Below are 27,864 nucleotides of genomic sequence, written 5' to 3' on the forward strand. Positions count from 1 at the left end.
TAAACTAGCAATACTTTAGCAAACAGACCAAAAATAAAAAGCCTAGCAACTCATTCAACAGGTTCAACATTCAGAGTTTGTCTTGATTAACTTGCCAGTTTGAGTTTAGTATGTTATTAAGCAAATAAAAGAAGCATGTCATTTTATACAATATCTCTTTATTAATTGACTACACACACTGCACCTCAGTTAATGGATCGATTGACATTTGCTGTAAGTAAAAGTGATGTAGAGCCAAATAAATAGAATAAATTAACAAATTCATGTCCAAAATGCCACATAACAGGTGATACAAGACTGAGATACTCTTCATTTCTCCTATGTAGGACATTCACATTAGAACGGAATATCTTTATGTCTTTATTTACCTCTATGTACAGTATTATACAGAATCTTGGACAGTTTGATAAAACAACAAAGAACATATAAAAAAATTACATGAAATAAAGTGCATTCTCAAAAAAAAAAAAAAAAAAATCACATTTTATAGGAAATTACTTTTTAAAAAAAAATTGTAAATATGGCCTCATAAACACAAATACATAAGATTATATTCTGATACATACGAGTGGACAGCATACTTTTAATATGTGTGGATTCCTGTTTTTCAGTTCACACTGCAGTGTAAATCAAACAATTCAGAATCGAATAAGACACAGGGCTTTACAGTACAGAATAAGTGAACATTATAAAACATTAGTCTCGTATTCGATCAGCTATAACAGTCAGATGATATAAAGTGGAAACATTCAGGCCAGTGAAGTGTTAGTAGCCTTTAACCACAACTGAGAGTTCATGCACGGGAAAGGGCCGAATATGACGAGAATGGCAAAAAAAGAAAATGGTGTGTTACAAACATAACATCAGATACATTAACACATTCACCCCATATCTTTACATTATTTTGTGCATATGTTGTCTTCACTTCCCCATTTCACAGATACATCCAAATATCTCTCTGATATACTCTGTATTGAGTTTCTGTATACTACAATAAATAAATGTTTTTGATAGATATAAAGAAATCTCACTAATACTGGAACCAGATATGAAACAGCAAAAGATATTTCAGATGCCGCTTGAGAGATAAACAGCGTCAGAATACATTTATGATTAATAGATAACTAAATGTCTATCCAAAGGCATCACCATGCTACAGTAAATCATACCTCTGTATGGTACTATGAAATACAAATAAATAAAGCACTCTTGGTCTGTCACTGATTGCAACTCCTTCTACTATTACCATGTTAATGTAGGGTGTAAAATAGTGACAGCGTGTTCCTGTTAGCCTTCAGATGGCAGCATAACTCCATCTATTCCTGCCACGCCTCAAATCAGTCATGATGTATATTTGTATTATATTTAGCAATATGCTCATATGCATATTTATGCATTATGCACAGCATTAACAAATCAATGAATTTAAATGAAACAAAAAATGTTCACAAATAAAGTATAAAAATCTGACAAATGACTGAAAATGTCTATAGTTTTGTGAGTCTTTTGAAAGCACAAACATTTGCAGTCTGTTTTTTTTATTTTCTTAATTATGAAATTGATAATACTGAGACAAATACGATTGATACTATTTCGTTTATTACTGTTTTATACCATTTCTTTAATAAGTTTTACTACTGATACCATATATAAACTATGGTTACTGTCGTAAACCACTGTTCGTCTTCACAACCGCTTCCTAGTCATCTGTCATTAGAAATGGCAAAAGAACAAACGTTGCAAAAAAAGCATCCCTACAAACATTTGTTTTGCATATGCTTTAGTGAAAAGTTACTTCAGCACAAATGTTAGTGATATTTTCATTGCATGTTAGTGAACGACAATCAGACCACAAAAAAAGAAACGCCAACAGACGGCAAGCTACACCAGCTCCGAGTTGCCATGACAACAGTGACATTTACTGATGCTTGAGTAACTATAGAATATATTTACCATACAATCCTCCTTCACTCGGCAGATTCCAACAATCATCATAAATGTGCTGATCCAACAATCTCTGTAATCAAGACCTGTGTTACGGCGATGCTCATGAAGGATGCCATCTGAATCTGTTGATATGCATTTAGCACTTAAATCCATAAGGTTTTTAGTTTTTAGTAATAGTCACTACTCCATTGCAAAGATGTTCTCAACCTTAACCACTTCTCTCATGTTACTGATTTTCAAAATGCATTGGCATTCATTTCAATACACAGCTACTTTTAAAGATCGGTCAATGCTCTCTTTGCAGCCAGATGGTGTAGTTATGACATCCACCAGCAGGGGCTAATCGGGGCATGCTAACCAGTCAAACCTTGACCCCTTGCTATTGCAAACGCCCATGGTTGAAGAACTATTATTCAGGTAGCGAATATAAGACTTGAGTGCTAGAGTCACAGTTGGGTCAACAATCACTTTTAAAGAGAATTCCGTAGCACAGAAGAGAGTAAAGATACACCAGTCCGTGTCAAGAGCTGTGATTAAACACTGACCTACTTGTGAGTATGAATCAAATCTGCCTGTAAACTTATTTACAGAGACACCGTAAGGCTAGAAACCTACTCTTGGCAAGCATGCAAACATAGAGGCACCTGCTTGCCAATGCATACTAAGGAACTGTCTTCTTCTATAGATCAGTGGTTGTCTTTGAGGAAGAACATTGTCTTTTTAGTTTAGTTAGTTTGATTTGAGAATTAATAGCAAAATGTATTGAATTGATTTACCAAGTTTGAGACTTTCCCCATTTAAAAGTGGACACTGAATGCACCAGCTTGCCATAAAGGGTCTGTGATATTTACCTCACAAGGCAGCGATCAACAAAATATGTTTCAACAGTCTTAATTCAATATGATGATAGATTTTGTTAAGAGGGAATTTTAATGAATCAATGGTTTAGCCAGCATCCTCCCTCATAGCTTTAATTTTGGCATTTTTATGAGTTTTATTTCAATAGGACAATAAGAGAACAGGAAGTGTGTGTGTGTGTGTGTGTGTGTGTGTGTGTGTGTGTGTGTGTGTGTGTGTGTGTGTGTGTGTCCTGCAAGCTGGGATACAAACTCAGGATACCCAAAGCGCAATGGCTATACATGTCAGCGCACTGCCCACATGGCTATTTGTGCTGAAATTCTCCTCATGGCTAAGGCAGTACGTACTAATTATTAATGGATATGGTAAACCTGATTAGAAACTTCTGAATCATATATCAAGCCAAAAAATAATAATAATACAGTAATGGAAGCAATGTGTCCTTGATAATGTTCTGTCTATGCCAAAAACTTGATAAGCTGTTACCTTGAGCAAATTCTTTTCAGTTTTTATGTTTAAGGAAATTATGTGGTTGGTCACCTTAGAAAAAGTAGGAACATTGTTTTGATGTTCACAGAATTCAGCATTGTTTGATCTGTTAAAGCACTTTGCACTTGTCGATTTTTCACCTTGTTGCACAAGCACCACGAAACATGCACCCATTTACCTCCTCGCACACACAAACACCCAACACACATTCTAATATAATACATCTATACTCTTTTTCTGGTGCAGCTCTGAATGTACAATAAATAACAGCCTTTAAAATAGCCTTGGAGTTGTTGTCCTTTGTTCAGCATAATATGATTTTTTTTTTCACTGGCTGGAATGTCCCTAAATTTCTAAGTGCTTAAAAACATTGAATTCCGCTAAACCCTCAATAAAGGCAATTATTTTTTCCACTAGCCCATGATCAAGAGCCATTTTTAGGTGTGATGACAGTCTTCACCTGCGGGGAGGTGCTAGTAGGACTCTGACTGACTGCTTTGGAAGTTGGTCTACTCGCAGAAGCAGCATCAGATCTTCCTGGAGCACATGCCTGGGTGACCTCCGATGATTTGGGGGTATCTTTGGCCATGGGCCCCTCCTGAGTTCCACCTTTAACAGGCCCTATAGATTTCCCTTTGCTTGTAAACTGTGTAGCCGAACCAGATTTCTCACCAGGAGACTGAAGTTGAGTTTTGGACAGATCAGGAGGCACTCCAGTTGGAGAAGGAGTTGGGGATGGAGAGTGTTCCTCAACAACCTCCAAGAGACATTTGTCCTCCCAATCCAGTGTTCCCCAGTAGCAGCTGACCGGAGCTAAGCCCTTGTCCTGCCTAAGTTTTCCCAAAGCAGAGCACTGCGCCTGGGGTGGGTGAGATGGGACAACCCCTTTGGATGGAGCAGTCCTCGCCCTGACATCTAAAGTTCTGGTGTGGGAATCTAAGATGCTCTTTTTGAGACCTTCTCCATCACCTGGTCCCTTACTTGCTTTGGTTAATTCTGTGCTTGTTGTCTTCCCAGGAGCACTGAATGGCATACTTGGCTTGACTGAAGCTGAAGTCTTCACAAAATCTGGTTTTACCTCTTTCTTCCCAGTATCCTTTCCCCCTTCCTTCTCCAACAAGTCTTTGCTGATAACACCTGATACGCTTGCAGGGCATGAAGGCTTAGTGGTTCCTATTGCCTGGCCTTGGGCAACTTTTGTAAGACTTACTTGGTCATCCTTTCCCGCTTCCTTGATGAAACTTGACTCAGTTGTTTTGGCAGATGGGGAAGACGCTGTGGTCAGGGGCGACGGAATGGAGGTGACTACACTAGGCTTGGACTCTGATGCTACTGGAGAAGACTTGGTCAATGGAGGCTGCCAAGTCTGAGGCTTGGCTAGGCAACTTTCCTGTAGAGTGGAAGGAAGCCGTGAAGATGCTTCAACACTTGGAGATTTCTTACTTCCAGGGAGCATTTCTTTGACTGCCCCTTGTTTAGGCTCACTAGGATGACTTGGTTCACCAATCCTCTCCTTGTCTCGATCCCTTTCTCTTCCCGCAAGCAAAGCATCTCTACTCAAAGGTGACTCCTGCCTGCCTAGCTTCCTTACTGGCTTCAGAACGCCTGTTTCAGGCGGTGATGGGGTCGGATGAGTGGGTGAAGGAGAAGTTGTTGGGGCATTTGCCAGGTTTTCACCCTCAATTTCCACCAAGCTCTGGAGGCCAAGCTCACAGTGGAAACCATCCTTACGATAATCTGAATGTCCGATCTCCAGACTGTGCTTCCTCATCACCCCGATCCCACCTTTCTTCTCAGATGACGATGAAAGCGGTGACCCGAGTTTCTCTGCTGACTGTACTCTTTTGAGTAGTGGTGATCTGGGTGGCTCAGCACTCTTGGGTCGAGGCCTTATGATTGGTGGGGACGAGTGTAGTTTTGCAGGAAAGGTTTGGGTGGTGTTGGAGCTCCCGACTGTGTGCCCAGGCAAAGGAGGTGGTGAGGACTGAGTTGGGGATGGTGTATGAGCCAATGGAGACAAAGGAATGTTGCCCGCTGACTTGCAGCGGGCTGAACGGTATTGGCGGTGTAATTTGGGGGAAAGTCCGTGCAGGGAGCTGGGTCTCATATGTTGGGTTGTTGCGGGTGAATTTGGGGTACTGGAGGCAGGAGAACTGCTCTGGGAGGAGGCACCTGGGTCAAGAATATCAATGAATGTGTCCAATAAACATTTTAATTGTTGGTTTTACATTTTATATCACAAAATATGCATTGATCTACTCACCAAGGTGGGATGACTCAGGGGTTGAGCGGTAGCTCTGGGTAGGGGAGTGACCAGACAGGCTGTGAGTCGGAGAGCCAGGAAGACTATCGCTGGATGACAAGGACCGGTTCAGAGATGACAGGCTACGGCTTGTGTGCAGCAGGTTGGATTGCTTAGTTATTTTGCGGAACAAAGACCCACGCCTCTTACTGTGAATAATCATGAGAGAAAAAGAGAGAAACAGATGGGGTAAGAAAAAATATATTCTTTATATGGACAGTCTTCACAACTGGAGGCACACTGTACCTTTCCTGTCCCTCTTTGACCGTCCTCTTACTGCATCTAGCCATCTTGGACTTGTAACTGGACTTGCGTGCTGGTCCCACTTTAATGGACGTGTTCTCAAAAGGCGTTGTGGTCACAGTCACTTTGTTTCCACTCTGAACAAAGAAAAAGCAAAGAAACACATAGGACTGTTCAGATCATATGAATTCCTGAGGTTGTTTCTTCTCTAAGCGGTTAAATCTTACAGTACAATTTTACCTTGCTGATGAAAACATCTTAGGTCTCACCTTAAGTATAAGCTCTACCACCTCGGTATGGACCAAACCATGCACAGATTCACCATTGACATGAGTGATGAGGTCACCAGCACATAGTCCCGCCTCCTGAGCAGGGCCCCCATCCTCCACATGCTGTGATTTGTTAAGGACAGAAATACTAATTAACCCAACACAACTTCAAGAAAGCTATTGCTGCATATCTGTTCCATACTCAATCAACTTTTTCTCATGCTATGTCGATGTCTCACCCAGACTATGTGGTGCACACTGTACACGTCAGTGTCTCCCATGTAGACCCGAATGGCACGGAGAGTGAACCCATATTTTTTGCCAGAGCGGTGGATGGTAATTGGCGAACGAAGAACTGTTACTGTGGGGCAGTAATCACGGCTGGGAGAGGAGTCTCGCGATGAGGGGTTGGACGAGAGAGAGCGTGGGGACATTGGACTGGCCAGTGGAGAGCTACTGTGCTGCTCGACTAGATATTGATAAGTCAATAATGAATATATTATATTTTGTCTACATTTGGTATTAATTGTATAACAATTAAGCTATTAAGCAAATTAAATGATTAGTTCACTTCCAGAAATAATAGTTTTTTTGTAATAATTTTTTGTAATAATTTACTCAGCCCCATTTTATCCAAGATGTTCATGTCTTGCAGGACATTCCAGGATTGCTCTCCATACAATGGACAGGGAATGGGAGCATTTTTGGCTGAAAAGTATATTATTATTATTTTAGAAAATAAATGATCAATTGGCTAGATAAATTCCTAATTCCTCGACTGGGATAGTGTAGAGCCCTTGGAAGATGCAATGAAACTGTAGTTTGGACATTCAACCCATTAGCCACAATTCAAGGCCACTATATGGAGAAAAATCCTGGAATGTTTACCTCAAAAACCATTACTTTTTGACTGAAGAAAGAAGACTTGAACCTCTTGGATGACATGGGGGTGAGTAAATTATCAGAATTTTATTGCATTTCAGTAATGGGAATTGGAGGGAAAATGTTCCTTTTCATGAAGGCTGAACTGTACCTCCAGGTATGATGACAGACAACGCGGTGGCAGACGCAGATTTGATGACCTTGTTGCTGGGACGTGAGCTGCGTTTCTCCCCATCGCTTGACAGCTGCTGATGACGTGCTTGCCGAAGCACCAGATCCTTGGTCGCTCGCTGTCCGACAGTGTCACCCACTACCACGTCCCGACTGACCACTGCTATGGCTCCTGTAGATGGTATGGCCTGTGGTGCTGATATCTCTCCTGGTCTCAATGGCTTATCTGCCAAATTTACATACACAGAAATAATCTCTCATTAGAAACTCAGTCTAATTAGTCTATACATATACAGTATATATATATTTTTAAATTTTGTTTTCAACACACCTGGGCCTTTACTAGCTGACATCACTTCCTTCGCACCGTTCCTCTGTTCATTAGCACTGGGTGATGGTGGAGCAATGGCTCCCTCTAATGATGATCCCGGGGCTTTAACGGCACCCTGTTTTTCGGAAAGCTCTCCATCGCCCTCTTGAGGAGCGGCAAACCTGTGCGTGTCCATCAGGGCTGAAAAACGGCGCCGGGCGCCCATCGGAGGACTGCAGTCTCCCTCCATATACAGAGACTCAGAGCATGATAAACGCTTCCTGTGTAAATAAAAAAGACAATGACAGGTAATACGGTAATTTTGAGATCGTATCTTCGTATGCAGTGATGTAGGAATATATTCAAACGTACATCTCAGGGGAGCCCGTCCTCCAGCTCTTGTCCCTCATAGTGAAGCTTCCCAGACTCTCCCGCTTGGCCATCTTGTCATCGCGGCGACCTTTGTGCTCTCGACGGGTGACTACAGGGGTCTTCTGCTCCAGCTGGGACAGGTGCTCCATGCTGCTATACACCTGAAAGACAAAGAGCCAGACCAAAGGATACTTCGTTTACACCTTGCATGTGGTATGTAAGTCTGATTATATCGAACAATAAGCTTTAATATAAGCATTTTGAAGCCATACCAAAGCCTTTTCTTTGAATTTTGCACACAAATCACATTAACTACTTACACTGTGGTTCAAGTTGACAGTGGCAGCAAAGACATTCATAATGTTACAAAATATGTTTATAAAATATATTTAAAATAAATGCTGTTCTTTTTAATTTTGTATTCATAAAAAAAAAACTGGAAAAACTGTATCAGGGTTTCCGCTAAACGGCACAATTTTTGAAATTATATATTTAAATTAAAAAACAGAAAAACAAATTTTTACTTTTAATAATATTTCATAAAATAACTGTTTTTACTGTATCTGTCAAAAACATTTTGACTCAAATGTTTGAACGGTAACATATCAGATGCTTTATGGTGTTTCCTTTGTTATTTTAGTGCTTGAAATCAGTGGAAAGGCTGTTTTTCATCCAGTGATTTTGCTGTTTGCATAATTGCGTTTGTTTTCTTGTTAATATAATCCAAGGTCTTTGTTCAGCAAGTGGTCCTGAAGAGGGTCACAAATCTTGAGAAGAACCCTCAGCACATTCACACCGAAGAAGATCAGAGGACGTTTATTATGTAAGTGTGCAATTGTGTGCTTATCTGAAGGCCACTGCTCCACTCAAGTGTTTTTTTAATGAATCATCTACGTTCAAAACAATCACAGTAAGATTCCCGCCTTTTCCAGGAATAGAATGTATATGAACTGGAAGAAGAGATAAGAAAGAAACAAAAGTGTTTGTTTAACCGGTACAGTCTTAGATGTGAATGTAGATGTGTGGGACAGACTGGGGCTAGTTGTCAGCAACAAAAAGCTTTTACATAACTAATCAAAAATTAAGTTTACCTATACGATGTATTGTTGGCTATTGCTACAAATATACCTGGTTTTGTGCTCCAGGGTCAGAAGTGCACTAATGCTTGTGTCTATACAAAAACATTTTTTTAAACACACAATCACTGGAGCAAAAACTGTGAAAACTAGGCCTGGTCTCCTCTGAAAGGAATGAGAGGATGCAATGTGACCTTGATGACCATGAAAAATTAAATAAAAGAAAGACAAAGGATTAGTCTTAATGTGTCGGTTTACACATTCAAGAGTGTTTCTGAGAAAGAAAGCATGAAAAATGGATGCAGCCATGTGTCAGACTGACCTTGCTGAAGCGCGGCGAGCAGGAGGAGAACTGTCTTATCTCTACTGGCTCATCGTCGTTGGTGTCGTCCTCGTCATAGGAGTTGATGTGCTGATAACGCTCTGACCGCGCTAAAACATAGGGAGCGTGAGATGATGGTGAGAGATAGAGAGATGGCGATCAAGGGCAGACTAAGAAGCAAGTATGAGTGTCCTCACTGTCGAAATAGCTGGTGTCCTCCTCAGACTCAAGATGAGGGATAAACTCGGCCTTCTGTCGGAGTAAACCATTCCAGTCCAATCCCGAGAAAAACGAGTGTTGCTTCACTTCAAACGCTCCACCTGTTTACAAGAGTAAACAGAAGAACATTTATAGACAAACAGATGAACACGCAATCCTGGCAAGTCAAGGTGTTGTGGCCATGCATTGTGGTGCAAAAGCTTTTGTTTTTTCCAGGATTATCCTAATATGACAAAATGTTCAAGTAATGGTTTTTCATACAGTTGAAAAATAAACACAGGGGTTGTAAATAGTTAATAGTTACTTTAGTCTTCTAGTGTTGTACAAAGTTTTGCATGGATTCAAATATGGAGTCATGGCAAGTCTGAAAATATTCAAACTAGTGCTGTCAAACGATTAATCGCGATTAATCACATCCAAAATAAAAGTTTTTGTTCGCATAATATAATGCATAATATATTTATTACATAATATATTTATTATGTATATATAAATACACACACATACAGTATACATTTAGAAAATATTTACATGTCTGTATTTATATTCATATAATTTATATTATAAATATATTTAATATATAAACATAATTTTTTTAATGAAATATATACATGCATGTGTATGTATTTATTTATATGTAAATAATAAATATACACAACAGACACATATATTATGTAAACAAAACTTTTATTTTGGATGCGATTAATTGCGATTAATCGTTTGACAGCACTAATACAAACACAAATTAGACTTAAGAACTATTGTGAAGTTACATTAAAATAAAGGTTGTTTTTGGAGCTTGACAACTTCCATTTCCATTTATTTCAATTGTATAGAAAACATCAAATTATGTGACAGAAACCCTCATGGAACAACATGAGCCTGAGTACATAATTATTTAGAGTATTTTTATGAATACTAAGCAACAATTTACACAAGTTTTTTTTGAAGAAAATGTAAAAATATAATATACTTTTCTTTAGGTGCATTTAACTGATCAAAAGTGACACTAAAACATTTCTAATGTTTCAAACAATTTCTATTTCAAATAAATGTGGTTCTTTATATTTATTGAAGTATTCTCAAAAAATGTCACAGTTTCCTCAAAAACATTAAGCTCAAATGTTTGCAACCTTAGAAGTAAGAAATATTTCTTGAGCAGAAAAATCAAGACAGGAATTCATTATGTTTTAAAATACATACAATTTCATAATCTTACTGTTTTTACTGCATTTTTTATCTAATAAATCTAATAAACTCATTAAAAAACGTACTGATTCAACTCTTTTGAACAATAATGCTAAAAACAAGAAAGAAACACATTAAATTCTACAAAAAAGAAATTAAATGCACAGATGAATTGTTCACAATAAGATCAAGAATAGGTATTCATGTCAATATGTCCAATCTGAGTTTATGTCATCTTGATTTATCGCATAAGAGTGTTAAACAGCTGGATGTGTACCTGTGCCCAGTCGCACTAGTGGGTTGGTTTGCAACAAAGCGGAAATCAGGCTCCGAGCTTCACTAGGCAGTGCCTCGTCTCCCACAGGCCACTCAATATCATCTACACACACACACACACACACAGAAATCTGCAGGCAGCACTTTATCACATCTTCATCACAGCTTTGCGAGAAAAATGGAGCACTTTGCAAAAGGTTTCTAGTGAAGAAGAAAGTGTTTGCTTTTGCACTCATTAACGCCGCTGCTGCTAATATTAGCTCCGATGTGCTGGAACATGAAGTGTGAGCAGGATTCAGACTCACCTGTGATCACCTGACCAAACAGCTCTTCAGGCGTGTCTCCGAAGAACGGCACGCAGCCCACTAGGAATTCGTAGAGGATGATGCCCATGGCCCACCAGTCCACTGGTTTCCCATAGCCCTGCCTGAGAATGACCTCCGGGGCGATATACTCCGGTGTGCCACACACCTGACACACAGAGACAATCCCGTCCCGTTTACACCTGCTATGTGAACCGATCACAAAATGACTGGCCTGTTTCCTTACCTGTTTGTCCAGGAACTCCCTGGCGTCCTTCTCGATGTGTCCTTCGTAAAGGTTAGTGGTGAGATTCATGAGGCCCATCTTTGACAAGCCAAAATCCGTCAGCTTAATGTGGCCCATCGACGTGATCAGCAGACTGTGAAGAAGAACCACGAGAAAATAGATGACAAGATGAGATCATCTGTTTTACACCTAGTAATAGTTTCCGAAGTAAAAATCCCATTATTTATTCATGACAATAACTTATAAACCATTAAAGACAGACCTATTGTGAATTATGGGTTGGTTAATAGATGAAAAATGTTTTCCTTGAAGTCATTAGTCTGCATTATTTTGACAACAGCAGAATTCCTGGTGAAAACATACATTTTCTAGTGAAAACTAAATATACTAAAATGTATTTGAAATACATTAATTTCATGCTAAGTATGCTACAAACCATTTACATATTTATTACATATCATTTTTGCTTACCGTAATAAAAAATACCATGCAATTGCACTTTTAGTATACTAAACTGTTACACTGGAACAACTAACTTAACCAACTTAACTTAACAACACTCCTTAATGCACTGTAATTGTGCTCAAGTCCAGCTAAAGAGATACTGAAGTATATTTGATTGTGCGAAAGTAACTATTGCAAGTACACTTCAGCTACACTTCATCTGGCATTTAAAGACTGATATTATTCAAAGATCATACAATCCTCATCGATAGTGGCATTAAAATGCATTTTAGGATTAATATTAAGAAATGTGCTTTGTGCACAAGTAGCTCTCCAAATGAAGTTGAATTATAATTTTTATATCAGTTAGTCTTGAGTGATAGATATCTCAGTAAATATGTTAATAGATTTGAACTATACTTAATATGAAATGAATGTATTTGAAATATATCACTTTTTTAAATAGGCTTATGCATGAATATGCAGAGAAACTTCCATTTGTTACTGAATTGCAACAAGCAAATTGTGGTAAAAGACGCTTTAGCACTGCCATACTCCATATAAACTGTTAAAGACAGACCTACCAAGCTACAAACTTGTTAATCGATGGTACATGCTATGGTTGAACCCATTATTCCACATCGTTTCAACTTCTTTCTTTAATTAATCATGGTTAACGACTAGTGAAGAACTACATTACCCATGATTCTGCAGAGATATCTCCACCAATCAGAAGACTGAGACAAACAAATCCCATCCAATCTCATAAAGCATTATAAATGACCTGAGTCAGCTCTCAAACTAATTCAATCTATCTATCTATCTATCTATCTATCTATCTATCTATCTATCTATCTATCTATCTATCTATCTATCTATCTATCTATCTATCTATCTCTATATCTATATATATATATATATACCGTACATATATGTGTGCATATAAAAAAAAGTATTTAGTTTTTACATACACAATCAAATCAGAAGTTTTATAATTATTTGTTGTTAATTCAATTATGTAATTCAAAATGCAGTGGTTCTTTCACTTATTAAGGCCACAAGTACTCAGGTCTTACATTTTTATCATTTTGTCCGATTTTCAAAAAAGTTTTTGTCTGAAATCAAAGTTTGTAATGTTTTGATTCACCTTGATGCTTGTCAGTGTTGGGGTAATGCATTACAAGTAATGCAGGTTACGTAATCAGATTACTTTTTTCAAGTAACTAGTAAAGTAACATTACTTTTTAACATGAAAATATCGGAGTTACTTTTTCAAATAAGTAACGCAAGTTACGATTTTTCCAATTTATTGATTGACATCTCTCCTGTCCCCATGTTGAGAAAAATCTGTAACTGTAGTTCTAAAATAAATATGAATATGCATTAATTCATCTCACTCACAATAAAAACAAAACAAAACACAGATTCAGCATTCCTTGAAATTAATAAAAATAATGCAACTCAGAATATGACTCAAACTTGCAACAATTAAATGTTAAACAACACAAATATCTTTTATGTATTTAATCCCATTCTATAAACCAATGTCTTTGCTTCTGACCTTCGAAGATCCAGTTCAACCATATTAATATGCAAAAATTACTCTAGACAAACATTCGTGTGTCTTTTGTTATTGCTGAAGTGTGTTGAAATGTCTTCTTCTCTATTCTGTTGTACAGATGTAAATTTATTCTCCATTCAGCCTGAGGCGTATTTATTTCACTTTTGGTGTGAAAAGGCTTTTATATTTGCCAAAACAAACCTTTTTTATTTTAAAAAGCAAGCCCTGTCCAGATTTAAAAAGTAATGCAAAAGTAACGTAATGCATTCCTTTCCATAAAAAGTAACTAGGTAACAGAATGAGTTACTTTTTTATTGAGTAGCGCAATATTGTAATGCATTACCTTTAAAAGTAACTTTCCCCAACAATGATGATTGTCTGGTTTGGTTCCTGGGTTAAACACTCTTAAACAAAGAACATCTGTATACTTCTTGAAATGTGTAAAATATGCTTTTCCAGTATATTAATTTTTCTATATTGAACAGCATTGTGGATCAATATATGTGGTTTTCAAATGTACTTTATAAATACTTTTATAATCTTTGTTGTTGTACTGAGTCTTCTTTCAGTATTCTACTCGACAGATGACCTCCAGTCCAGCAGGGGGCGCTGACTTACTTGTCTGGTTTCAGATCTCGGTGTACGATGCCATAATTATGAATGTACTCCAGCGCTAAAACTGTTTCAGCAAAGTACATCCGGGCCATTTCCACAGGAAGGGCTCCGATATTTTTCAGCAGGGTTGCACAGTCACCACCTAAACAAAAAATAACGTGGTTGAATTATAAAAACAACTGGCTGTACAATATGTCTAAAATCTGGGTTGTGTTTACAAATGATGTGTCTCATGCCTTACCCTCCACATACTCCATGACCATACACAGGTGACGGCGCGTCTCAAAAGAGCAGAACATGCTGACCACGAATGGGTTCTCGGCGAAGGTCAGGATGTCCCGCTCCACGAACGCCTGCTGGATCTGGTTCCGCAGGATCAGGTTTTGTTTGTTGATCTTCTTCATAGCAAAGCGCTGCCGCGTCTCTCTGTGTCTGACTAAATACACAGCTCTGCAATCCAAACAAGAGGGAGAGATCTGGTTAATCCATGTTTACACATTGGTTTTGCGTTATTTCATAGTAATTTGAGAGTGAATAGCAATATTCTCACCCATACGCTCCATTGCTGATGAGTTTGATAGTCTGGAAGTCTGATTCACAGGGCGCTTTGATGGCTTTGAGCTTCCCCTGAGAGAAAGCCAGATAAAAGATTCAGTTCATTGGGAATATATATATCGACTGGAGTATAATTTCACTCCCTATGCAGTTTCAATTCTTCCGCTTTTAACCTGAAGCTTGTTCGGTCCTTCATTAACAATAAGTTTCCATGTTAAAGAGTGAGAAAATTGCAGGCTTATGTAACACATCCTGTTCTATTTTTTCCGGAACTTGTTTAATCTTAAATAACTAGTAGGTAAAAGTAGCACTTTTTTTTTTTGGTTATTACAAAACAATTTACACTTGATTATACTGATAAACTCACTTCAGCCGAGTCGTCCGTCTCCGGCGTGTGGGGTCCCTCGCTGTCATAACTCTCCAAATTCACCATTTCTGCATGCAAGGATCATGTTTGCTTAATACATTTTACTATGCAATAAACATGCACTGCCGTTAAATTAAATAAATGCATTGTTTGAGACTTTGACAAGTACAATTAATAGCCAATTAAGTTTTGAATAACATAAAATGAAATCAATTATATACATGTATATGCATATAATAATAATAATAAAATATCCCACTGTTTAAAAGTTTGTGGTCAGTAAGATTTCAAATTTTCATCAGAGAAGTACCTTAATCTCAAGGCTGCATTTATTTGATAAAAAATACAATAAAAACAGTAAAATTGTGAAATATTATTACAATTTAAAATAACTTTTTTCCATTTGAATATATTTTAAAATGTAATTTATTTCTGTGATGCAATGCTGAATTTTTAGCATCACGACGATCCTTCAGAAATCACTCTAATATGCAGATTTGCTGCTCAAGAAACATTTCTGATTATTAGTTCAGGAGAACAGCATTTATTTGAAACAGAACATCTTTACTTACACTTTTGATCAATGCATCCTTGCTGAATAAATGTATTAATTTCCTTCGAAAAAAGATTATTAAATAACATTCATAAATAATTAGCCATCTGCCTGTCTATGAGCAATTCAGCAGCATATTGCTAATCGAGTCTAAAAACAACACCTCAGGTCGCCACAGCAACCAGCCATTCTAGAGAGAAAAATGAAGCATCACTGATCTAAATAAAGACTGTGATATAAATAAACAACACTCAGATAAACACAAACAAGCTCTAAAGCAGCAATTAAAACGGCACTTTCTTTGTCAGACTCTAGCTGAGTTCAGTAAACCGCCATATAGAAAATAACATCTTCAATGCATTAAAATGATCAAATATTATTACAATTTATAATAAACATTTTCTATTTGAATATATTATAACATGAAATGTATTCCCCTGAAACAAAGCTGAATTTTTTTGCACTGTCACTGTCACATGATCCTTCAGAAATCTGTCTAATATGCTGATTTGATGCACTAAACTGAACGGTAAAAATAATTGTTTTTCAAACACTACCCCAGTCTGCCATTGGTCAGTCAATGGCCTAGACTCAACACTATTGGTTGAGCCAATGCTACTAATTAGGGCAGGTGAGATGCTGAGTAACATTGTTTATATATAGTGGATATGAACATAAAAACGTCTTACATATATCTGTAAATTAAGTTGGGATGGAACAGAAAACACACTCTTTTATCTTTAACTAAAAGACCAAGCAGCATTCAAATATATTCAGAGTGCAAATTCTACCTGAAAAGTGTTTTGTTGTGTTTACTTGTGCAGTGAGAGAGAGTAAGTGTATGTTTTCATAAAAATCCCCATTACTCAGAGCGGGACGCTTACACATTTCCCTGCTTTCTTGGCAGGAATACAAACTTCCCACCGCCTGTGCGCCCCACCTTAACCTGCTCCATAATCTCAACAATGTCTCTCAGCATGACCTACATTTCTCTGCCTCTCTCTGGCTGCTGCTACGCTCTTTCCCTTCAGAGACAAACACGCTCGCTGTATGAGGATGTTCTCTCTCACCTTCCAGAGGGTCTCTGGTCAGGCCGAGCTGGCTGATGATGTATCGCGGGATGTCTGCTTTCATTAGCTGGCCCTCTTTAGCGTGGTCTTCTGCTGCCTCCAGCAGGTGGTAGAACTCTTCAGGGTTAAACTCCTGAAAAAACACACACATAATGTTGCTTTTTGGTCAGTTGCTGCATTCTGCAGTCAGATACATGCCTGTTTAAAAGACTGGGGTTTGTAGTATTCAAAAGAAGTCTCTTATTATAAAAAATTATAAAAATTTAAAGTAACGTTCTTTTATTTGAATACATTTTCAAATGTATTTTATTTCTGTGATGCAAAGCTGGATTTTCAGCATCATTACTGCAGACTTCAGTGTCACATGATCCTTCAGAAATCGTTCAGAAATTTCAATATTTCTGATTATTATTAAATGTTGATAGTTGAAAGCAGCTGCTGCTTCATATTTTAGTGGAAACTGTGATACACTATTTAGGTATTCAGATAAAATAATAGTAACACTTTACATTAAGGTTCCATCTGTTAACATTAGTTTCCATGAGTTAACATACTTAAATAATGATTCTTGAATTTTAGATTTCGCCATTTACTAATACATTATTCAAATAAAAATTATATCTTGATATTTAATTAACATGAACTAAAACGAACCATTAACATATTATTAATAATATACAATTGCTCATTGTTAGTTAATGCTAGTTAATGCATTAAGTAATATTCACGAGGGCTGGTAAGATTCACCGATTCACATCGATGCATCAACATAAAAGTTAATGATATGATGCATCGATTTAAAAGAAGTGTGCATTGGATACAAGTTGCTATTTTCGTAAGGAACTACATTGTTTGGTGGAAGAATACGGTTTATATTAATATCGTCACACTTTATTTGTCCCGTTTTATTTTGTGAAACCTTACTACGTATATAGAATAACGGTTTTATGAAAGCAATAACCCTTAACTCAGTATTTCACGTCCACATGTTTCTTCATCCGGTGATCCATAATATTTACTTATCCACTGATCCGTATTTCCAGTGATTGCACAGCTGGACACATTTTCAGGGGTCCTTTGTGTTTGATAAAACCGGTTGAGGGGTTTGTTACACTCAAGTCTTTCAGCACATTGTACTTTCTTCACCTGACCCCTGGTGACCCCATCAGCCAGTCGCCATGGCAACTGCACAACGTAGGCTGAAGAAGCGACCAAAACCCAGCGACCGGCAGATCAAGTCAAGTGTGTGTGTGTGTGTGTGTGTGTGTGGAGACTCTCACCAGACATTCAAGCAGTCGAGCAGGGCGGGAGATGATGATGAAGAGTTTCTTCACCAGCTCTGTGATGAAGGTCAGCTCCGAGCTCTCTGATCGCTCATAAGCCTGACAAGACAACACAAGATCATTAAATAAAAACACACAAAAAAATTCTTTAAGAGGCACTTCTGACCACTGAAACCTCTGAAAGAACTTATTATGGAAAATTAAAACGGCCAGTCAATAAAGAGTTAGAATTTATATTTCTAAGAATGCTTGAAATGACTTCTGTAGACAAATATAAATCTTTATCAAATCTGAAACTCACAGAAAAGATGAGATAATGGCCGTAGAGTATAGGGGGACAAATAACTCCAAATTAAATAATTAAATAAATATTTAAATCAATCTTTAAATACATAATTAAATACTTAGTAAATCTTTATTCAAATTCTAAACAAATGTATTATATTTTATCATTAATAAGCATTATTATTTTCTATCATCACCTTTGGATTGATTTCTTTATGCAAGTACAAGCATGTGATTTTTTTTTTTTTTTAATGTCTGGTCAGCTATCCTTGTGGGGACTCTCCATAAGCGTAATTGTTTTTATACTGTACAGACCGTATTTTCTATCGCCCTACACCAACACTACACCTAAACCTAACCCTCACAGGAAACTTTGTGCATTTTTAGATTTTCAAGAAACTTCACTCTGTGTAATTTATTAGCTTGTTTACCCGTGGGGACCTCAATTTAGGTCCCCATCGTGACACAAGTCCCCATGAGTCTGTGTGTATTCAGGTTTAAGTCCCCACCAGAATAGAAAAACAAGTACACACACACACACACACACACAGCAATCAGAGAAGCAATAAAAAAAAATATATATTATAAATTATCCTTTAACTGGATATTAACTAGCTAATTTCTTTAAGCAAACAAACATTGAGCTAATGAAATATTATGTAACTAATAAAACTATTTAATATCCAGTCAATTAAAGTGAGACATGAATTCATATTAGCTGCCCAGTGGGCACCTTGATGTCAATTTGACGTCAAATATTAGACAAGATTTGATCAAGATGCTGCAAAACATAATTTCAAAGTCAGATTATACATCAAGTCCTTCCAGTGGTTAATTGGTGAAAATATTAGGTTCATCCCATACTGAAATTGATTATGTAAGTATATGGGCCAACATGTTTGACATTGAGTTGACATCAAATCAACATCGTGTTATAGGCGTTCAGTTGATGTCATATTGACATCACATTGACATCAACCCAGCGGGCAATTGATATCAAATAGACATCAAATTGACATCAAACATAGTCATCAAATAATTTTTTTTTTCTTCAAAATGCATCCATTCGGCATGTCATATGTTGTTTGATTTTTGCATGACTTGTAACTTCTGGGACTTCTGTGGTTAAAAACATATAAACAACAACAACAAAAAACTATTTATAAAATGTAGGCATAAATTACTGACAATGAAAGAGGTGAATATTTTGAGGAGGTTTTTGCTGTAACCACACATTAAGTAAGTGTTGGTGCAGTGGATAAAACACATGCCTTTGGTGTGAGAGACCCGGGTTCGAATCCACTGTGAGACACCAATGTGTCCCTGAGCAAGACACTTAACCCCTAGTTGCTCCAGAGGCGTGTGACCTCTGACATATATATAGCAATTGTAAGTCGCTTTGGATAAAAGTGTCAGCTAAATGAAATTGTAATACCAAGTGTATACGGTATTAATAAAATTTTTTACAAAATTCTGATATAAACCAGTGGATTTAATAAAACACGTCTTGCATTTAATACTGTTTTGTCATTATTCTTGTGGTCTAGAATAGGACATCAATGTGTTAAAAATGTTTCTAAAAAATGCAAATCAAATTAATGTCAAAAATTGACGGCAATTTAATGTCAAGTTTTGACATCGATTTGATTTGCATTTTTGACCAGTTCTTTGATGACTATGTTTGACGTCAATTTGATGTCTATTTGACATCAATTGCCCACTGGGTGAAACACACATACTCATTTCCAGCCCACACATATGCTCACTTCATGCAGCAGCTTCTCCAGGTTTTCCTGCAGCTCGTAGAAGTAGACGGTGGTGATGACACCTTCACGAGATTTGGTCAGGCAGTTTCGGGACAGCTCGGCGATCTGGTGGTGGATGAAGCTGAGGACCCCGTCGGCCAGCGGAAGCACGTTCTCAGGCGAAAACGACTCGATGAACTCAGCCAAGCGCTCCTCCATCTGAGCCGTGGCCTGAAGGTAACGGATAGAAGGCGTTTAAATAACATCTCCAACAACAGGGCATATAGTTCAAAATTAAAACTTCCCAGAAAAATACAATGCAATCACAATGATATTATATCGGATGCGATCTAATTTTATTCTGAAGTGTTTGTGTTTTGCTAACCTTAGGGAACCGCTCCTTGTAAACATGGTTCATAATAACAATCTCATTATCATAACAGGAAGGTGATCGCCCTGGACTGCAGAGAAAAACAGAGACGGGACAGTAACAGTGACATAAATTGCATAAATTGGTATAGATGTGCGTTGTGTGTGCTTGTGCACCTCAGACTCCGTGAGCGCGGCCGCACATGCGGTGATCTCCGGCCGTCGTCATCAGTGATGCTCTCGGTGCTGCCGAAGTGTTTGGACAGGAAGTGCAGCTCGTCCAGTGTGGGCTGGAACGGCAACTGATGCAGCCGCTCCTGAGACGAGCTGGAAGACTAAAGAGACAACACAACTGAGTGAGAAATTACATTATACAGGACACACATGTCTATACTTTACATGGGACCTAAAATGTCTCACAATGTTACCACTCCATTTGAAAAGAACAATATTTGCACAAATAAACCATTGACAGATTAATTTAGTGTTTATTTGACACTAAAAACCACATCTTGATACATACAATTTCTAACTTAAACAGAAATAAAAAGAAACAATATCTACTAAAATGTATACTTTTATTTAGGATTCACAGCTGTGTTTTTATATTTATGAAAAAATTTAGAAAATCAGATAATAACAAATCCTGAGCGATGTCAATCAATCAATCAATCAATCTGACAGTGTTGATTAGTGCTATTTTATTATTAAAAACGATTCTAGTTTTTTCTAAAAAAAAATTAAATTGTTAAAAAAATTTTGCATTGTACATTTTTGTATTTTATTTCACATATGTTTTTATTTTTAAGTGTTTTTAGTTTTAGCTAATGATAATAATACTGGTGTTGACATAAAATGATGTGAAAAAACACATTTTGTAAGAAATTGCTAATATATTTACATGTTTTTATAGAGTTATGTTCAATTTTCGACTTTTTGCATTCAATATAGCCAATTCTGTAACATGTCTTCAGAATCATAGCTTTCATCATTTCATTGAATATACAGCATGCTTGAATATACAGAGCCAAAGCCATTTTACATGGTTTATAATGCGCTTGATCTGTCTAACTCCATTTATTTGTGTATGCTTCACTTGTCTTGTGCAGTAAATCCAGGATAGAATTATAAAGATAAGATTACCAGCCAAAATGAGTGGAGTGAACTGTAAATGAAACACAGACCTGCGGTAATGATTTTCCCTCCTACTCGATGTTAACCTGTGTTAATGAGTGAATGAGTTTGGCTTTAATTGCAAATATATGTCACTCTAGAGTCAATAAAAGGCCAAAACCAACTTGAATTTATGAGAAAAAAAAACAGCTGGACCCAAGAACACTTTCCAAGAAGCACCAGTTAAACCATTATTTCAACCATGAAAATCATTTGATCCCCAAACACTGTATTGGCATTATCACAAACACCAACTGAAGAGCTCAAACAGTCGTCAAATGGTTGAATGAACACTAACTTGTTTTCTGCATTGCCACGGATGGAATAGAACACGAAATGAATTTCAGTAGCGACTGTTTCGGTTGTGACAATTCTAAGGGATAACCCCCACCTCCCCAAAAAAACCTAGGATGTCGCTACCGAAATGCCACCAAATGTTTCGGTAGTGACTGTTTCAGTTGTGACAATTCTATGGGACAACACCTCCCTCCCCAAATAAACCTAAGATGTAACTACCGAAATGACATCATATGTTTCGGTAGTGACTGTTTCGGTAGTGACAATTTTAGATCAAACAAATTTATGGGTGTGTTTCAAATCAAGCTTGACCAATGGACTAAAACGTACACAAAAAACAAATGAATTTCAGTAGCGACTGTTTCGGTAGTGACAATTCTAAGGGATAACCCCCACCTCCCCAAAAAAACCTAGGATGTCTCTACCGAAATGCCACCAAATGTTTCGGTAGTGACTGTTTCGGTAGTGACAATTCTATGGGACAACACCCCCCTCCCCAAATAAACCTAAGATGTCACTACCGAAATGCCATCAAATGTTTCGGTAGTGACTGTTTCGGTAGTGACAATTTTAGATACTTTTGAATCTAGCTCAAAGATGCTAATCAGCACATGGTTAGCTAGCACAGTTGGTATTCATTTAAAAGCTAAATGTTATGGAAAAAACTACCAAAATATGAGCTTAACTTAAATATGGGCTTAAAAAAAAAGTGTTTGGTAGCTACGTCCCTTAAAGTTACATACAGATTTTTCAGACTTTTGAACACATTTATCACATTGACCTATCTAGTTACACCTCATAGCTATGATATAGAAGGACACTGGAATATTTCCTAATCACAAATTTATGGGTGTGTTTAAAATCAAGCTCGGCCACTGGACTAAAACATACACCGTTTCGGTAGTGATTCTGCATTTTTTTTTTAACATTTTCATAATTTACAAAGAAAAAATATAAAATAAATATATATTATTTGAAATTCACTTTTTAAAAGGATCAAAAATATACTTTTAAAAACAAAATTATATATATATATATATATATATATATATATATATATATATATATATATATATATATATATATATATATATATATAAACCTATTCTAAATATAACTAATATTATATAATCTCTGGATATTAATTTAAATGACAGAATATAACTATAAAAAATGTTAATAGTAAAAAAAATTTTAAAAACGTATACTTTTTATAAATGATAACGATTCAGAATTCTGGACTGGACACTATTATTATTATTATGTATTTTTTTAAATAATGACGAATAAAAGAGCGATGGACAGTTGCACCATTGTTTTTCCACCCATTATTATTCTTTTTTTAATTCATCATCCTCACCCATTTTGATTCATCCCCATTTAATATATCAATGTGTGTTCTGTGGTGGAGGAGTATATCAGTGTCTGCAATAAATGGCTAAGAGCAGCTTGAAGTGGCTATTTAGTCAACAGTATAAATGCAGCAGCACTCTCTGGGTGAGTTTGTCCTGTACCGTTGAGCTGGGTGTGTTGGTCCCATATCCAGAGGAGGGAAGAGAGGCCAGAGACCAGCGTCTGCCATCAGCCCTGAGGAGGGAGACCAAACGGTTCCTTATACATAAATCTACCAGATTTTGCACAGTATAACCATAGTTTATCAGAGTTTATCTTAAGAGAAAAACAAATATTGTTAATTTCAACAAAATGTTTAAAAGCTAAGGTTCAGCTAAATGTTTCATATAAAGCAAATTTAAAATGTAGGCATGTTCAGTATGAGTCTGTTGATGAAAGAAAAATTAATACTAAATATTTTAATGCAAGTATGCATCAAATTGATTAAAAATGAAAGTAAAGACCATGGTAGGAAAGATTTCTATTTTAATTTAATAAAAAAAAAAAATTCACTTTCTATTCATCAAAAAATCCTCAAAAAGTCACATTTTACACAAATATATTTATATTTACTGTTTTCAACATTGCTAATAATCAGAAATGTTTCTTGAGCAGTAAATCAGTGTATTAGACTGATTTCTGAAGGATCATGTGACACTGAAGACTGGAGGAATGATGCAGAAAATCCAGTTTTGCATTACAGGAATAAATTATATTAAAAAAAAATATTCAAATAGAAAACTGTTATTTTAAATTAAAATAATATTTCACAATTTTACAGCTTTTACTGTATTTTTAATTAAATAAATGCAGCTTAGATGAGCATAACAGACTTATATGATACAACATTTAAAAATATATTTCTTTCTGTTTATAAACTAAAGGTAAAGTGTGTAATGTCAGTGCCACTGGCAAACAGAAACGGCAGGGCTTCCCGTCTGGCTGTTTGAAACTCATATGTTGGATGTTTCTTGTGTAAAACATTAAATGTGAGCGAGTAACATGCAGTTTTCGCAGTTCTTTGTGGGCAGAGTTTATAAGTCCGTTTCATGTGGCGCCATTCTTGTGAGGTTACTAGGCAACCGTCGCGTTTCTGCAGTGTTTAGTGTGTATTTCTGTGCGGGCAGCGTTCCCCGTGGGGTCATTAAAACTGTCATCCCACCACATTAGAAGAAAGCAGAACCAGTGTGCTCAGAACCAAAGCTTCCTCATAATGAAAAGAGCATCTCAGCAGGGATGACCCCAATGAGCCCGGCCCATTTGTTGATGGTGTGCATGCACAAACATTTGTTGTGATGTATCGCCGCTCCGGGCTGGATTGTGTCTTCTTTGTAAAGCACTATATTTCATGCCCCTGTGTTTGCTGCGAGCAGCTGCTCTGTGCTTTGGACAGGATTGATGACACATGCTGTGCAACCATTTCGCTGCACCAGATTTATACTGGCTAAATCCAATATCAGCCCTCGCAGGACAGGGCCGCGTCAGACGGGAAAGAGCGCGGATCAATCGTCTGTCTCTCGTCCCTCAATCTCGTTTTTCAGACAAACGGCTGTTGTGCGCTGGGGAAGGATGATGCTGAGATGTGTGTGTGTGTGTGTGTGTGTGTGCCGTCTGGAGAATCTCCTTCCTTACAGACACATTTGACTTCCCCAAACCTCTGAATCAGAGCAAAAGCAGACTTGATCTTTACAATGAAATGAAACTCTGACCTAAATTAACAGTTTTATTAAATACATTATTATAATAAAATATTATATTATGCCAATTATTTGTGTGATAAGAATGAATGGATAAACAAACAAAAAAAACTTTTTTTTAGAAAATTCAAATATATTTTAAGATTTTTAATATATATTTTTAACATTTTCAGACTTTTACCATTCCGATATTTCAATAAGATTTCTTCTTTTTTTTTTTTTTTTTTTTTTACTTTTACTGATCAAGAACCAATCAAATAAACAAAATTGACAGTATAATAATAATAATAATAATAATAATAATAATAATAATAATAAGGCAATTATTTTTTATAAGAATGAATGAATAAATAAATAAAAAATTATAATCAAATAAAATATATTTATTTAGAAAATTTTCATAAAATCTAAATATATTTTAAGTTTAATTTTCATAATGAACACTACCACTCAAACATCAGATTTATTTATTTTTTAATTTATACTTTTATTCAGCAAGGGCAATCAAATTAATCAAAATTTTACGTAAGGAATTTTATATTTCAAATAAATGCTGTTTATGTGAACTTTCTTCTCATAAATGGAAAATATGATGGTTTCTACAAAAAAAAAAAAAAGATGTTTCAAAATCAATAATATTAAGTTGTTTCTTGAGGAGCAAATCAGTATATTATATTGATGATGCTGAAAACTCACCTACATTTTAAAATATATTCAAATAGAAAGTTTGTAATATAGTATTTCTGTTCAAATAAATGCAGCCTTAGAGTGAACATAAGAGACAAGAGCAAGGAGTTGTGCATTGCTTGGTCAAAAAACACAAAGAGAAAATAGTAACTTTTAGCTAAAAGCACTTGTGAGGAAAAAAAGTCTATTGATTTTTAGCTCTGCTCTGGATGTTTTGAGATCGCTTTTATTGTTGAACAGAATCGCTCTGTTTCAGTGAAACCTAGATGGACTGGGGAAAATGTGGCGTTTCAGTCAGGCTTTGTTCACACAAACTCAATTTGTTCTTCAAATCTGATCTTTAGGACTGGCTGTCCACGAGGGATCAGATCTGATCTGTTTGTTGTGTCCATCATGAGATTTCAGTTTGGTACTAAACTCATGAAGCCTCACCAAATAAAGAGACGGCTGTACTACTATTACTAAAAAGAGAGAGACGGGCATGCTACAAAACATCATAGGCCTAATGGAACAAATGAAGAACAGCTTGTTGGTTGTTATTTACCTTCTGGACGATGCGAAAGAGAAATGGGCCGGTGCGCTGGGGGAGAAGGTCCTAGGACTGTCCAGTGGACTGCTTCCTGTGGGACAGACAGAGAGGACGTGTCTGGACAGTACCTCAGAGGTGCAGGTCATGTGATCAGTGAGGAGTGCTGTGCTCACCGATGTGTCCCGGCAGAGGAGAGTGAGGCCGGGGAAGAGTGGGAGACGTACTGGTCAAGATCAGGCTCTTTCGGTTACTGGTGCGACAGCTGAAAACCAAACAAATTCAAATCACACATTCAGGACGAGATCGTACAGGTCGCTTGTGTCTTACTACCGAACACATGAAGACTGTGTAAGCTCAGGGAACTGCTGGGATGAAGTTAGTGAATACAGCGAGAGAGGCCGGACACAAGGGATGAAGGAGAAAGTGAAATGGCATGCTGCCACGGCAACAACATCTGCGCAGGGATTGGCTGCTTAAGACTTCATCACGTCCAATAAAACTCCCTGAGACACAGCTGTGGGTGACAGCTCGCTTAATGACATGATGCAATAATCAGAAAGGGTTTTTTTGCATAGAGTGAACAACTTGCTCATTACACCTGATCTAAGCGAGTGTGTGTGTGTGTGTGTGAGAGTGATCTTCACAGTTTTCCCCATTGCTCTCCTCCCGTCTGATCATGTTTTCTGTTTCTTGTTCTCTTGCTTTGCTTTCATCTGTTTCTTGTAGTTCCTCAGGCTGCATGTTGCCCTATAGATTCCCATCTACAAGTGTGTGTGTGTGTGTGTGTGAGAACAGAAGAACGCTAAAAATATGCACAAACACATGATGACTTTCAGCCCTGGAATCAAAGGAAATAAACACGAAATATAATTATTCTTGGATAAAAAAGTGTTTTTTCTCACTCAAAAAACATGCCAATACACTCAATGACAAAATTACAAAATGCAGTCCATTACTGATTACTAATTAAATGCTGGAAATTGTAGTTTGCAACATAATCTATTAGATTACACATATTTGATCATTTATTTAGACTACCTTTAGATTACTTTTGACCTAAAAAAAAAAAATCGACACCATTCTTTATTAACATCAGTAAGTGTATTAAAAATTACATTACTCCAGAGTTTCCCAAACTGGGGGTTGTGGATAAACTGCAGGGGGTCTGTGAGTTGATAAAAGAAAATGAAAAATAAATACATAAAAAAAGGTTAAATTAAACTAATAAATTCATTAAAAAAAAAAACAAAAAAAAAAAAAAACACATATATGTAAATAAAAACTAATATAATAAACTAAGAATAATTTGGGTGAATAAATAAATTATGAATAATTTACTGCCATTGTGTGAATATGTAATGTGATAAAAAAAAGTAACTGTCTGAAGTCTATTTAAATATCAACTGTTGTACAGCCGTTTATTTAACAAATTCACATTACCATGATGCATAAAAATATTTACTTTTATTAATGCAATTTAGAGACACACACAGTGTTTGCAGCCTCCGTAACACCTTGCATTTACATTTCTCTCAGTAGGGAAGTCTGTGTATAATAAAGTGCATAGATGTAGGTGTTTTCCTCTCATAATTCAGTTTAATACTGTGGCTACTCCACTGTTTCTACAATATTAAACTATGCACAGCTTCAGCATTCAAGTGAAGTCTAATTCTCACAAAATCCCACAATTAAATGCTCAGTATCCACTTCAAAAAGATCATATCTTATAGGACAAGACAGAGGTGGAACTACAAATACACATCTGAAAA

General features: G+C 36.7%; 1 protein-coding gene across 2 annotated transcripts in view; it reads right to left on the reverse strand.

The window, feature by feature from the left end:
* Positions 1-138: 138 nt before the first annotated feature.
* Positions 139-27,864, reverse strand: part of LOC113043999 (microtubule-associated serine/threonine-protein kinase 1-like) — a 47,729-nt gene continuing 20,003 nt past the window's right edge. For both annotated transcript variants that reach the window (XM_026203566.1, XM_026203567.1), the window contains 25 exons: positions 26,269-26,357; positions 26,111-26,186; positions 23,305-23,377; positions 20,498-20,655; positions 20,337-20,412; positions 19,973-20,182; positions 17,919-18,020; positions 16,639-16,771; positions 15,016-15,083; positions 14,644-14,720; positions 14,335-14,543; positions 14,097-14,235; positions 11,474-11,606; positions 11,230-11,395; positions 10,926-11,027; positions 9,439-9,561; positions 9,242-9,351; positions 7,844-8,004; positions 7,493-7,752; positions 7,142-7,387; positions 6,348-6,577; positions 6,109-6,231; positions 5,843-5,976; positions 5,558-5,745; positions 139-5,466 (listed from right to left, as the gene is read on the reverse strand). In XM_026203566.1, the coding sequence (XP_026059351.1) occupies positions 3,719-5,466; positions 5,558-5,745; positions 5,843-5,976; positions 6,109-6,231; positions 6,348-6,577; positions 7,142-7,387; positions 7,493-7,752; positions 7,844-8,004; positions 9,242-9,351; positions 9,439-9,561; positions 10,926-11,027; positions 11,230-11,395; positions 11,474-11,606; positions 14,097-14,235; positions 14,335-14,543; positions 14,644-14,720; positions 15,016-15,083; positions 16,639-16,771; positions 17,919-18,020; positions 19,973-20,182; positions 20,337-20,412; positions 20,498-20,655; positions 23,305-23,377; positions 26,111-26,186; positions 26,269-26,357 (5,134 nt within the window). In that variant the 3' untranslated portion in view covers positions 139-3,718. The remainder of the gene's footprint in view (positions 5,467-5,557; positions 5,746-5,842; positions 5,977-6,108; positions 6,232-6,347; positions 6,578-7,141; positions 7,388-7,492; positions 7,753-7,843; positions 8,005-9,241; positions 9,352-9,438; positions 9,562-10,925; positions 11,028-11,229; positions 11,396-11,473; positions 11,607-14,096; positions 14,236-14,334; positions 14,544-14,643; positions 14,721-15,015; positions 15,084-16,638; positions 16,772-17,918; positions 18,021-19,972; positions 20,183-20,336; positions 20,413-20,497; positions 20,656-23,304; positions 23,378-26,110; positions 26,187-26,268; positions 26,358-27,864) is intronic.

Source organism: Carassius auratus, chromosome 26 (assembly GCF_003368295.1).
Source record: "Carassius auratus strain Wakin chromosome 26, ASM336829v1, whole genome shotgun sequence".
Taxonomy (NCBI): Eukaryota; Metazoa; Chordata; class Actinopteri; order Cypriniformes; family Cyprinidae; genus Carassius; species Carassius auratus.